This window comes from Xenopus tropicalis, chromosome 4 (genome assembly GCF_000004195.4).
Source record: "Xenopus tropicalis strain Nigerian chromosome 4, UCB_Xtro_10.0, whole genome shotgun sequence".
In the NCBI taxonomy this organism is placed as follows: Eukaryota; Metazoa; Chordata; class Amphibia; order Anura; family Pipidae; genus Xenopus; species Xenopus tropicalis.
Genome location: NC_030680.2, coordinates 19,243,855 through 19,256,992, shown reverse-complemented (window position 1 = coordinate 19,256,992; position 13,138 = coordinate 19,243,855). Strand labels below are relative to the sequence as shown.

The 13,138-nt window shown below is 41.0% G+C and overlaps 1 protein-coding gene across 2 annotated transcripts in view; it reads left to right on the top strand.

The window, feature by feature from the left end:
- Positions 1 to 13,138, top strand: part of elp4 (elongator acetyltransferase complex subunit 4) — a 171,887-nt gene that overhangs the window by 13,102 nt on the left and 145,647 nt on the right. For both annotated transcript variants that reach the window (XM_002938709.5, XM_031900519.1), the window contains exon 3: positions 5,717 to 5,838. In XM_002938709.5, the coding sequence (XP_002938755.1) occupies positions 5,717 to 5,838 (122 nt within the window). The remainder of the gene's footprint in view (positions 1 to 5,716; positions 5,839 to 13,138) is intronic.

Here is a 13,138-nt window from a genome sequence, read left to right as displayed (position 1 = left end):
ATCTAATGCAGGGCGGGAGGCTGGGCTGCTCTTTGTATTTGATTGCCCTCTGACAGTTCACTATTCAGCTTTTCTCTGCTCCTGTTACACTAGCAGGCCTTCAGAACCTGTTTCTAACCCAAGATACTAACCTACACAGGAGCTAAAGAGCTTGCGATCTAAAAACCATATAAGAGAACTTTCTATAATGTGGGGTCTATTGGCTACTCAAGAACATTTCTTTGGCAGCTCATTGACCCATTTGTGGGGCCAACCATCGGGCCAGCCTGACTGATATTTAGTTGAAAATCTGCAGATTTCAATTGTGTCGGTTTAATTTTTCCATCTGTGCACAAAAGAAATACTGTTGTTGTACTGGGCCATTGTTCTGTGGGGAGATAAGGATTCGGAATTTGGTTATTCTTGGTTTTGGGAATTGATGTCACTGGCTGAAGTCTTGAAGTTCATGAACTCCATAAAGTGTTTGTGCAAAGTTTGTTACCTTAGACAAGCTCTGAGGCTGGCTGTCAGGTCGAGTGAATGACAGTTGCGAGCGTTAATCTCCTTCAGATGACATATTTAAAGTAGCATTCCTGTCTGAAGGTTTTGGCACAGCTACTCCCTCGAGAACCAAACGTAAACTAAAAATATCTTTTATGCACCCTCAGGCCTGGTATAGGGCCGCTATATCGTCATTTTGTTTTATTTTACCTTTAAATTTTTTTAGTGGAAACATTCTGAGGTGGATGTATCATTTCCCTCTGGCATAGTTTTCTCTAACTTGCACGAAGGTGTTACTGGGAAAGGCTGTATTTTTATTTAGGTTGCCATGGTTTCAGCCCAGTGAGGGTGGATCTAGGGGTAGACAGCAGAGGCCTGTGCCAAGGCCACATAAGTTCCATGGTTTGTGAGCCTCTGCCTTACAAAACACCAGTGGGAACATGGCCTAGTATCTATCAAGGCAACTTTTGAATTAATGGAGCACTCTGGGCATAGCTTTTTCAACTAACAACCTACAACAACTAATTAGTTGGTCTGTGCTAAACACTTGAACCCTTTTCAGGCCGTTTTCTTTTCACGCTGCAGCATTTTTCCCTCAGACCCTCTGCCAGCATTATTTTAAAATGTTGGCAAGGGGGCTGGCCTACACCATTCCTTCTGATGTCATTAATGATTGGCAAGTTTGGCGTGGGTATATAAATGATGACCGCTGGTTGGGCGAATCAGGCGTGGGTAAGGTCTAGATGAGTAAAGGTGGCCATACACGGTATGGTTTGGTTGTTTTTTGGCGACATTGCCAAACAATCTAATCTTTCCAGTGATATGCCTGCCTTGGGTGGGCGATATCATGCTAATGTGATATTTTGGCACTATGCCAGGGGTGTCGTGACTTTTTTGCGCGGCAATCGACTTTGACTCCTCCCCACGTACCTATACATACCCAATAAAAGCACCGCACTTCCGAATATCCCGATTTAGACGTGGTCCCCCAGTAGTCCACGGGGCATCGACTGGTGGACCGTGATCGACATTTCGCCAACCCCTGCCCTAGGCCAAATGAAGGGGATACAAGTAGTCAGCAAGGACTTCATCAATGAGCTGAGGCGGTCCTGGATCTGACAGAAAAATAAAGCTTGTCTGATCAACATCAGGCCGTTTTTGGCCACATATTGGTTGAGGAGGCCTGCAGGGGGGTAAGAATCTGTCTGAAGGACCCGAATCAGCATCTTAATCTGTCTATGTATGGCCACCTTTAGGGTCCCATCACTTTCCAGGCCCCTTCCTTTTCTCTGTTGTTCTTCTTTAAATGCTAGCAACCAAAATGCCGTCTAATTTCCCAAAACTAATGGCTGCAACAAAAATGAAAACCAACTGGAAATTGTACTACGGTCTATGTCATATTAAGTTCATTTTTAGGAGTACTGACCTTTTAGAGCATTTATAACACTATAAAAGGACACGTTACCCAAAATAATCAAAATTAGTAACTGGAATTAACTACTTATTAGTACTTTCTGGCCCAAATACTTTATTTGGGTCTATTTTTATTGAAATATATGCTTACCTCTGTCCCTACTTGTAGCCATCTTTGATTTTTGATTGGACAGACCCCATCCAGTTTATCTTAAGACCATTATTAACCAGCGTTTTGGTTATCGATATTTGTAACTTGGTCTCTGGAGCTGAAAGTAAATTATTATTAAATAGACGTCCATGTCTTCTGTAGATTTTTTCCTTCTGTCTTTCCAAAGCATAAACCGAGGTTCCCAGAAAACATCTATTTAGACGACAGTGTGAGAGCCGCCAGCTCTTTCTTTAAATGGAATTTAAGTATTTTAACTTGGTTACAGGTAATTTGAAACCATTGAACTAGGTCATGAACCTTCTCCAATGACAAAGCAATTTTAAAAGGAAAAAATATATTTAGTAACTATTTTGTGCAAAGTACATTTCAGCCCATTTAACAACTATTTGGCAGCTAGGGCAACCATAGATAAATACAAATCTAAAAAATTCCAGAAATGCCATTACTAAAGAAGCTGTTGTCATATAGCCTTTTACATGTCCATCAGAGATTCCATGAATTAGTACACAAGCTATCCCAGACCCATGTGTATCTGTGTTAATAACAAGGGCCCAAGGCAAACACTGATTTTATGGGACCACATTTATGTGTAGAAAATGTCCAATGACCTTAAAACTTGGTTTACCAATAATATCTGAAGAGCCAAGTTTGAATAGTGCTCATATAGATCTACCAAAATTGCTCTCTCTACTATTGTGGTCTTGCCCTACTATCCCATCACCTATTCAACTCTTCAACTGCTGGCCATAGACAGCCGCAATATTTGGACCTCCTAAAGACAGCCCTGATCAGGGCCTGTTTCAGACTCTGGGAGTGTAAAGGACAACCCCCCCAGGTCAGTTGTGAGGGATGATGGGTCAGGCAACAATATGGCAGTGCTTAATAGAATAGCAGCTAAGAGCACGTGCTAGCGAATCAGCCAGTTGGAAGCTTTGGTATCTCAACATAGCAATGCCTCCTGCCTGGTTGCAACCCTAGGTACAGGTCATCAGGGCAAGGACGCATCAACAGACTTATGTGGTCCTCAACCCAATGGGAAAATCCAGCCTGCCAGATCAACATCTGCCCGATTTTAGCCCAGATATCAGTCAGGTAGGCCAGTCAGAAGGCCCCGTACAAGGACAGATAAGCTGCTTAATTGTCATCTTAAATCTGCTTGTGTATGGCCTTTATTCATTGCTTTCACTATCCCAAGTATCCCACCTAGTGGTTTGCCAGACTCATTTTTAATAGGATTCCAGAAGGCTCTATAATTAAAGATCTGCCAATATAATATTTCTAGGCCAGTCCTGTTGTTTATATAGAATATATACTAAATCCAATTGCTTGCCTCCACTTTTCTGAACATCCTTATCATGTACCAGTGCGCTTTATGCCAGCGCTGACATATTTATATATAAATGTTAGGACAAACTTTTTGAGCGGAAAAAAAAAAGGTTGCACTTTAGCGCTGATGTTCATGTAAGGTTCCGGCTGCAACCTGCAATCTTAAAGTCACACCTCTTTCTGCTGGAAATATATTACATTTTACACATTTAATTGCATTCAGCAATGTTGTTGACAGCGGTCCTGCAAACAAATACTCGTTGTGAATTGTTGTGTTACAGCACAATACTTTAGCAGCTAATAATGGCTTTTCACTCATGAAGACTCTTTTGCTTCCAAGTGATATCGCAGTAATATGCCCTTGCACACTTACTGAATGTCCTTAAGGCAAATGTTGTTCATGACATTTGTGTAGTTTCATAGGTAATCACCTGTTAATGGCTTTTTAACAACAGCTAATGTATATCGCCATTACTCAGGAATGCAGTTAAAGGGGAACGAAAGTTCAACAAAATATTAGGTTAGAAGTGTTACACTTTAGGCTAATGCCAGACGAGGCGTAGGGCGTATTTTTTCGGCAAGCAGGAAAAAAAAACGTGAGAGAATGCAAAGTCTCGCGTTTATATGCGTATTTGGTAGTGCTGGGCGGTATGACCAAAAATTTATATCACGGTATTTTTCAAAATTATATCGGTGTCGGTATTTGACGGTATTTTTTTTGCCCATGCATGATTAGGTGTTAAGGCCAGGGCCCCTAAATAGTTTGCAGGCACCACCCCCCCATATACATAAAAATTGCTGGCCACCCTTCCACCCCCCCCAAGAACGTGCCAATAAATTGCAAGGTGGCCAGGCAGGCACCCCCATAAAATATGCAGGATTGCAGGCCAGGCACCCCCGAAGACAGCGCCCCCATGCACATTGGTGTTCAGTGGAACTTACCGAAGTTGTGGTACCTCCAGCTCCAGCGATGCGTCCTAGCGATGGCGCTTTTGTAGAGCGCTGACGTCGCGTGCGCGCTGACGTTGCGTGTGAGCTGACGTTGCGTGTGCGCTGACGTCACGTGCGCGCTGACGTCACGTACGCACGGGGCACAACCCGGATATACTTAGAAAAAAAAATTGCAGGAGGCGCGCACACCGGTATTGGGGTATGTTTAAAATTCATATCATTTTTTTTTTAAAAAAAACGGTATTCGGTTTAAATCGGTATACCGCCCAGCACTAGTATTTGGGCTACATGTGCCTGCACCCGAGCGTATTCCATCCATTCGGGTGCAGGCACAAGTAGGAGGTGTAAGGCGGTATTTTCGGCAAGCGTTTTTCCGCTTGCTGAAAATATACACCCTACGCCTCGTCTGGCTTTAGCCTTATATCTTGGGCCTTTATACCAGTCTAAATCCACCACATCCCCATTAGCTCCCCATCTTCTTTTCTGCTGATTCGCCAGCATATACTCTTGGCTGCTGTCATTTACCCAAGGGACGAACAATATACTGTGAATCAACCCAACCATTGGCTCACAAGCAACATGTTGCTCACCAATCCCTTGGATGTTGCTCCCGTTGGAATTTCTGACTTGAAGGCAAGTTTTGGTGGGATAAAGACCATGTGTACTGCCTTATGAGTCTGCCGGTGCATACAGGCCTATTAAATAACCAATCACAGGCCTTATTGAACTCCCCTCGGAACATTTTTCATACTTGTGTTGCTCCCCAACACAGAAAAATGGCTGTGGACCCCTGCTGTATATGCTGTATATATCTAAATATAATATAGAAATTACAATACAAGACTAATTAGTGATTTATTCCAATTCACAATACATGCCAGTTTTGCAACAACAAACCTTATTTTCTGCTTGATGACTTCCAAAGACCCCTAGGATTAAGGGGAACACCGACTTCTGAACCAAACCCCAAATATTCATATCACTGTAATCTGCTCCTTCAAGAAAATTGAATAAATACCATTTTTATATGCTGAAATACAGTTGCAAAATAGTTCTTCTCTTTCTGCGTCATTTGAAATCCTGACAGGGGAGGAGGGACTAAAACAGTATTCCAAACTATATTATTCCATTAAAAATCATGAAAAGTCTGCATATTTTTTAAATGATGTATATTGCAATTATGTTTACTTTTCAAAAAGCTTTAATATTACTTTTTAGAAAGTTTAAGTTGTGTTTGGATGAAGTTCTCCTTTAACTTCTTACCAGAAGCCCAGACATACTGAGCATGTGCAGTGTTGATGCTAAAACCAAATTTCCAGTCATAATTGCTGGTTATTGATCACTTACTGAATTACTTTGCTTTTCTCTTTACAGAGGAAGACACATATGGCACCTACTCTCATCTACTTCTCAAGTATTTCCTGGCTGAAGGAGTGATTAGCGGCCATGAAGTGTTTGTTGCCTCTGCTAATGACGACCCCACCGATACTTTGCAGGTACACCCTGAAATGTTTGCAAGTTTTTCTTTGGGTAACATGAATTATTCCTGTACTTTGTTGAACAATGGTTTTGCTTCCACTGATTGCTCTTCGGCTGGAAAACGACTTGTTCACCTTCGAAATCGCACACTGGTTGCCATAAAGGCTCCATTCCCAAGTCCATCAAAATTCAGCCCAAAATTACTTATTTTCCTCTTCAACAACTTCCAGAGACCCAAACTTCTACACAACATATCTAGCTAGCTGGAGCCCTTAAAGAACATGCACAATCTACCCTACTATCGTCGACTGTATTTTGTTGCTGTTTCAAATGGTTCCAGTTTGCCGGGTGTTATTTTTGGGTTTTGATCTAAGGTCTGATTTACTGTACATATCCATATCCACTTGCACATAGCACTGAACATGGGCCATAGGCCAGGGGTACCCAGAGTTTTTCACCCTGTGATCTACTCTTGCCACCTGGCCTAAATCATGAGATCTACTTTAATAAAAAAATAGTTGATGTTTAATACCTAAATACACATAGCAATATATAAATGCAGTGCCAAATTCAAATTTAATGCCCACATAACCTTATACAAGTGTCAACACAGCAGTATGGCTGCAGTCAAAAGCTCTGTTATGTTGGGGGAAAAAAGAAGTGTTGACATGGCATCCCACCTTGTGGTCTACCAAAAACTTCAAAGTGATCTACTGGTAGACCGCGATCTACCTCTTAGGCACCCCTGCCATAGGCTGTATGGTATTGTGTCAGGCCTATTGCCTGAATCTTCTCATGTTAAATACAATCATATCCCTGCATGTATGGCTAGCTTAAGGGTAGCAAAATGGTCAAATTATAGATCGTTCCCACCCTCCACTGACATTCAGGGCTGAATCGTCAGATATGGAGGTAGAAACAATAGAAATTCTACCTCCTTCTGCCAATTCAGCCCTGAATGTAGATTTTGCTCAGGCACCTTCAGTGGCGCCCAATCAAAATCTTTTAACCTGGGCGATTGACGAATCGACCGTAATCCGCAACCTTTTGTGATATCTGTCGCCTCGTTGAGCTGCCATACACACCGAATAATGTACAAAACGAGGTTTCATACGATATCATTGGTGCGTGTATGGCCAGCTTTACTCATGGTTGTGTCTTATCTTATTTTTCCTCCAAGTAAAAGCATCCAAATTACACTTCTTTAATTTTTTTTCCTAACGGTTGCTATGAAACCACAAGTGTGGTCTAAAGACTTCTCTCCCTTGTTCAGATATCAGTAAGGCAGCATGGACAATCCCGTTGGTTGATGACCACATTAGACCATTGATTTGGTCTGCGGCCAGTGAGAACTGAAATATTGTATCACCCTACCACCACTTGGGCAGCTATTTAAGCCAAAATAAATCTTATCTGGCACCCTGGGCAAGCAAGTCTTTTCGTGTATTTCCATATTAAATGGGAACAGCCATCAAACAGGGTAACAGTTGCTCAAAGTATAGGTTTAGCCCTTCTATCAGAACCTGCTGTACATTGGCAGCTCAGTCTAAGTGTGACTTTTGGGGCACATGCTATTTTTCTTATAACCATTGCAACATAAATGTATTATGTGCCAAGGGGGCCAAAGTCAAATTGTACCCTAATAGGGGATTTTATACAGACGTTGCATAATTTTATTCAGTATTTTTATGGTCAGAGAAAGAGACAGAAGATACCCTTGCTCAAAATATAGGTCTGGCCCTCCTAACAGGACTTACTTTAGATGAGGGGCTCAGTGAAAGGCAGAGATTTGGAGTAAATGATCATACTTTTAGCACTACAATGATGTAAATGTGTGCAGTGCCGAGGTGGGGTCTAATCCAAATGTTGTACCCCAAAGTAAACCTTCAACCCAGAAATTGTTAAAAACTGGCGTCCTACAGAGTTTTTGGAGCTTTTGAATAATTTTATGCAGTGTTTCTATGCTTGGAGAAGAAGACAGGAAAAGTGGGAGAGGATATCCTAACAAGATACTTTTCATGACCAGAAAATGTGCAAGTAGGGGCGTTTCTGTTGCGAGACAAGGCAATTCCCCATTAGTCCAGCTGCATAACAGTACACTGTCCCCATTGCAATATATGAGCTAACTCGCCAACACGGGAACTGACTGACCAAACCATTAGCTCAGAGGATGTCACTCCGCAGCACTGAAATGCTATAATTGCCCTGCTTTAATTTTATGATATGTAATTGGGAGGTTCCAAAACCTTTGAGCAAGACAAATATTGCTGATACTCCGAAGGGGAAAAGACATTCTTTCAGACCATAATTATCTTTAAAAAAAAAAAGAAAAAAAGTGTGTTACTAAAAGAGACAAGTGGAAGATAAAAAGCCCCTTCAACAGTGTAGGGTATATTATATACCACCCAGCAATTTATCCATCATCCTTTGAAAACATATTCATGCCTTTTGTACTCCGGGGTTTCTCAGAAAAATCGGCTGTACGGCACAACAATGAGAATCCTCTGAAGGGAGAGAGAGAAAAAAGCCGCTCTTCTTCATTCTTTCAAGTCTATCGAAACAGCGCAGGAAATTGGCACCCCTATGAACTTGCCCGAGTTTTGTCTAGGTGCTGTCACGGGGTGGGTGGGTTCCCTTTTTATTACAGTGAAAGGTTATGTCATGAGTGAATTTACATTTCAAACAGGTGTTCAGCCTGTCCCATACACTGTTAGGAGGAGGGAATTTTTGTTTTTTATCCCAAAAAACAGTTTTGGAAGTTTTGCAGAGTTGTATATCAAGGCTAATTTAAGTTCAGTGAATACTCCCCCCCTCTGGCCCAAACTACCTAAAACTATCTAAATAATGATTAATTCATATTCCAAGGCCCCGGGGTTATACGTTTTCTGCAAGCCCTTTTATTTTCAGTGTTTTCTGCACAAATTGGTGTTTATTAACCCATGTATGAGTCCTTTCCTTTGGGCAGATATCTATCAGGCAGGTTGCAAAATCCCATTAGATAAGGACCAAATCTTTGTGTTGATTTGATCCTCTACTGATGGGTCTCCATCGGACCCTGCAGTATGATCCAATTGTTGCCCAGTTCAAATGATCAATTGAGCTCATAGTGGCCGAGAGATTGGGTGACTAAATTTTCATAAGATTCACTTGCTATTACTGGTGCCTGGGTTGGCCTGAACCCACCCCCACAGGTCCTGCAGGTTTCAGGCCAAACTGGTCAATTGCCCCCAGAGGTATATTCAGAACAGGTGGTCAGCAATGCTCCTACCCAACCTCTCCACTCTGTCCCAGCCTCACTACTGAGGTTGTGGCACTTACTTTTATACTCCTGTTCACCCTGCCTCCTTTATTGACAAGAGATGGGGAGGGTTGGACCAGGTATATAGATGACATGTCAGGTTTGTTGAGATAGGGTTGGGGCAGTTTGAAGAATCTTTGACAAATGCATAGCTATGGTCTGTCTATACTCAGTTTAGACTATCATTTTAGCTTGAAGGTTAATGGCGGTCCTATTTTCCTTTGGTCATATCTAGCACCTATATTCTTTACTGTAAAAGTGTCCCCTGACAGTACAATGGACTTGCATCTTCCAACTTTGTATTTAAAAAAAAAAAAAAAAAAAAATTCTCTGCTAAATTGGTGCTACAACCAATGAAGATATTTGGGATTATCGACCCAAGCTCCAAATAATCTTCTATGGAATAATACCTAGCAATTTTACTGGGTCCTTCTTGAAGCCCGTAGAAGTTGACCCCTGCAGATGAGACCTTTCTGCTTAGGCTTACATACATAGTAACATAGTAAGTTGGGTTGAAAAAAGACATACGTCCATCACGTTCAACCATAATGCCTATATCTAACCTTCCTAACTACTAGTTGATCCAGAGGAAGGCAAAAAACCCCATCCGAAGCCTCTCTAATTTGCCGCAGAGGGCTTAGAACTAGGGATTTGGCCAAGATTCTGCCTTTTTCAGCAGGATTTGGATTCAGCCAAATCCATTGACCTGACCGAACTGAATACGAATCCTTAAAATTGTGACTTTTTGTCAAATAAACACAGAAGCTCAAAATGTTTTGCAGCGCCTTTTAACCCTTTGGTTGCTTAATTTGCATATGCAAATTAAGATTCTGTTCGGTATTGGGCAGAATCTTTCACTAAGGATTTGGGCTTCCACTGATGGAGTATGGAGGGTGATTTGTCCTGCATAGCTTTTCATGGGGCTCCGTTGATATAGTATGAAAAATACTGTATGTAATTCATAGGTATATTTATATGTGGATGGAATTTGCTATAGTCTCTGTATTTGCTGATCTTCAGGAGAACATCAACATCATCTTTTCATTACCACTAGGGGTGCTTATACATTGTTTTGACTTACAATATCATGGCCTCCAGTAAATACACATATTCCAAAATAAATCCACCGCTTCCCTTCCTGCTATCGTTATTAGTTTAAATCTCATTTTTGCAAAGGTTCCTTATAATGTAGTTGTGCCTTTTCTCTACCACGGCCCCCACCACCTCGCCCCGTTGTCTGCTTCTAGAAAGCTGAAAGGGCATGTGATGCTTCAAGCAATTAATGTTTCTTTCTTTCTCCAGAAAGTGACATGGAAGTTTAGAGTTTACACTAAGGCAAGACAGTGGTAAACACGTTCGGCTCTCAGCCCCTGGGTGCTGTCATAACTCTTGTCCCATTTAACCCTCCTCTAGGGTTTCCTGCATCTTTATTTTAATAATACAATACTTGCTTCTGTTACGAGGAAATCTTATTAGGATGTTGGTAGGTGTTCGGGAACAGAATCTCAATGAATAAAAAACAACATTGGTCTACTGCCTAGCAAAATTCCCTTATTTACAGTTTGTAAAATGTGTCCTTTGAAGGGAAGTTCTAACTTGTGATGCAGAGCAGGTGTATGTCATGTCCAACAGACAGTCCGCCAAATGTTTTTGAAGTACAGCTTCTTAGATGGCTGGAAATAATGTTGTAGTGAAGAAAGATCTGGAATTCCACAGGTCGTTCATGTCCAATTAAGATATCTGGAGTAATACAAAAACTGAATAAATCCCTTAGTTGCTAATTAAATGTTGTCTTCATTTGTCTTCCTGCAGTTGAGCAATTAGAGCTAACTGCTGCATGGATACTATGGGTTCTTTTGGTGATGTGCAGTATTGTTTTTGCGCCAAACATTTTTTTTGGAATTATGGCCAAAAAGTTCAACCTTGGTTTCATCAGACCAACACCTATTCCCACATGCTTTTGGGAGACTTCAGATGTGTTTTTGCAAAATGTAGCCTGGCTTGGATGTTTTTCTTTGTAAGAAAAGGCTTTCGCCTTGCCACTCTACCCCATAGCCCAGACATATGAAGAATACGGGAGATTGTTGTCACGTGTACCACACAGCCAGTACTTGCCAGATATTCCTGCAGCTCCTTCAGTGTTGCTGTAAGCCTCTTGGTAGCCTCCCTGACCAGTTTTCTTCTCTTCATCAATTTTGGAGGAACGTCCAGTTCTTGATAATGTCACTGTAGTCCCATATTTTCTCCACTTGATGATGACTGTCTTCACTGTGTTCCATGCTATATCTAATGCCTTGGGAATTCTTCTGTACCCTTCTCCTTACTAATATCTTTTAACAATGAGATCCCTCTGATGCTTTGGAAGCTCTCTGGGGACCATGGCTTTTGCTGTGGGATGCAACTAAAAAAATGTCAGGAAAGGCCAACTAGAGCAGCTGAACTTTATTTGGGGTTAATCAGAGGCACTTAAAATGATGGCAGGTGTATGCTGACTCCTATTTAACATGAATTTGAATGTGATTGCTTAATTCTGAACGCAGCTACATCCCCAGTTAGAAGAGGGGGCGCACACTTATGCAACCACATTATTTTATTAATTTTTTTTTTGTTTTCTTCCCTCCACCTAAAAGATTTCAGTTTATAGGATACATTAAAGGTGGAAAAAGTTATGAAATTATTTATCTTTGTCTCAGGGGTGTGTAGACTTTTTATATCCACTGTAGAGCAGCAAATGACAGCAAAGAGCCACTCTTAATAGAAATTAAACAAATTTAAAAAAATGAATGAAGATTACTTTAATGTGCAAAATACTTCTCCATCAAAGGCTACTTTTCTCTTAAAGGTAAACTTCCCTATAAGAATTTACCAATTAGATGTAGGGAAATTAGCACAAATCTCTTAATCATTCCTGTTTTTGGAAAAGGTAAGGAAGGCTGTATCTTGGGCTTTAGATCATCCTGTTCTTTAATGAATCCTTACCTTGGCAAGCCCTAATTACTTGGTTGCTCGTAAGTAATTGGTCTCTTCTTAACCACCCTACATAAAAGGCTAACTCTCTTTAGTACTTAAGCACGTGTCAGATTGGCAAGGTGCTTGTTATTATCTGATTACACCTCTTTGATTGAGGAGCTAGACAACATACCAGAACCCACCAGGTGTGGCATAATCCCATTGCTTCGACACCCCTGTAAGTGTTTAATTGCTCTTTAACTAGATTCCACTTATTGAAAGTGCCTGAGGAACACAAGGGCATTAAGAGACTTCAGTGATCTTATGGCTTGATGTCAGGAAGAACATAACAGCATTTCGCAGAACTTACAGCAGCAAGTTGCCTAACTGGGGCCTAACCCAAACACATTACATTTGCTAAGATGAATATATTGACCATTGAGAGATCAGAAACCGGCACAGCAATTTTCACCTGATCCAACCAGTTGCTTGTGATATGAGTCTTTGACAGACAGCATGTGTGGATTGTGTCCAGCAGGTTAGGTTAAGTTGAGTGAATATCAGGTGTATTATGTATTAGCAGCAGAATTATTATTATTATAGGCAGTGTTTGCTGTCTTACATAGCAGTGTATGTTCTCCTTGTGCTTTTGTGGGTTTCCTCTGGGGACTCGGGTTTCCTCCCATATACTGAAAACATACAGGCAGGTTAATTGGCTAGGGAAATTGTAAGCTCCATTGGGGCAGGAACTAATGGGAATGATGGTGAATCTCTGTATACACTGCATAATATGCTGGCGCTATATAATTATAGGATAGTAATATATATATATATATATATATATATATATATATATATACAGGTATGGGACCCCTTATCCAGAATGCTTGGGACCTGGGTTTTTCAGGATACGGGATCTTTCCGTTATTAAGATCTTCTACCTTAAGTCTATTAAAAAAATAATTTAAACATTAAATTTCCGTAATTTAGATCTCCATCCCTTAAGTCTACTAAAAAATCAATAAAACATGAATTAAACCCAATATGATTGTTTTGGCTCCAATAAGGAT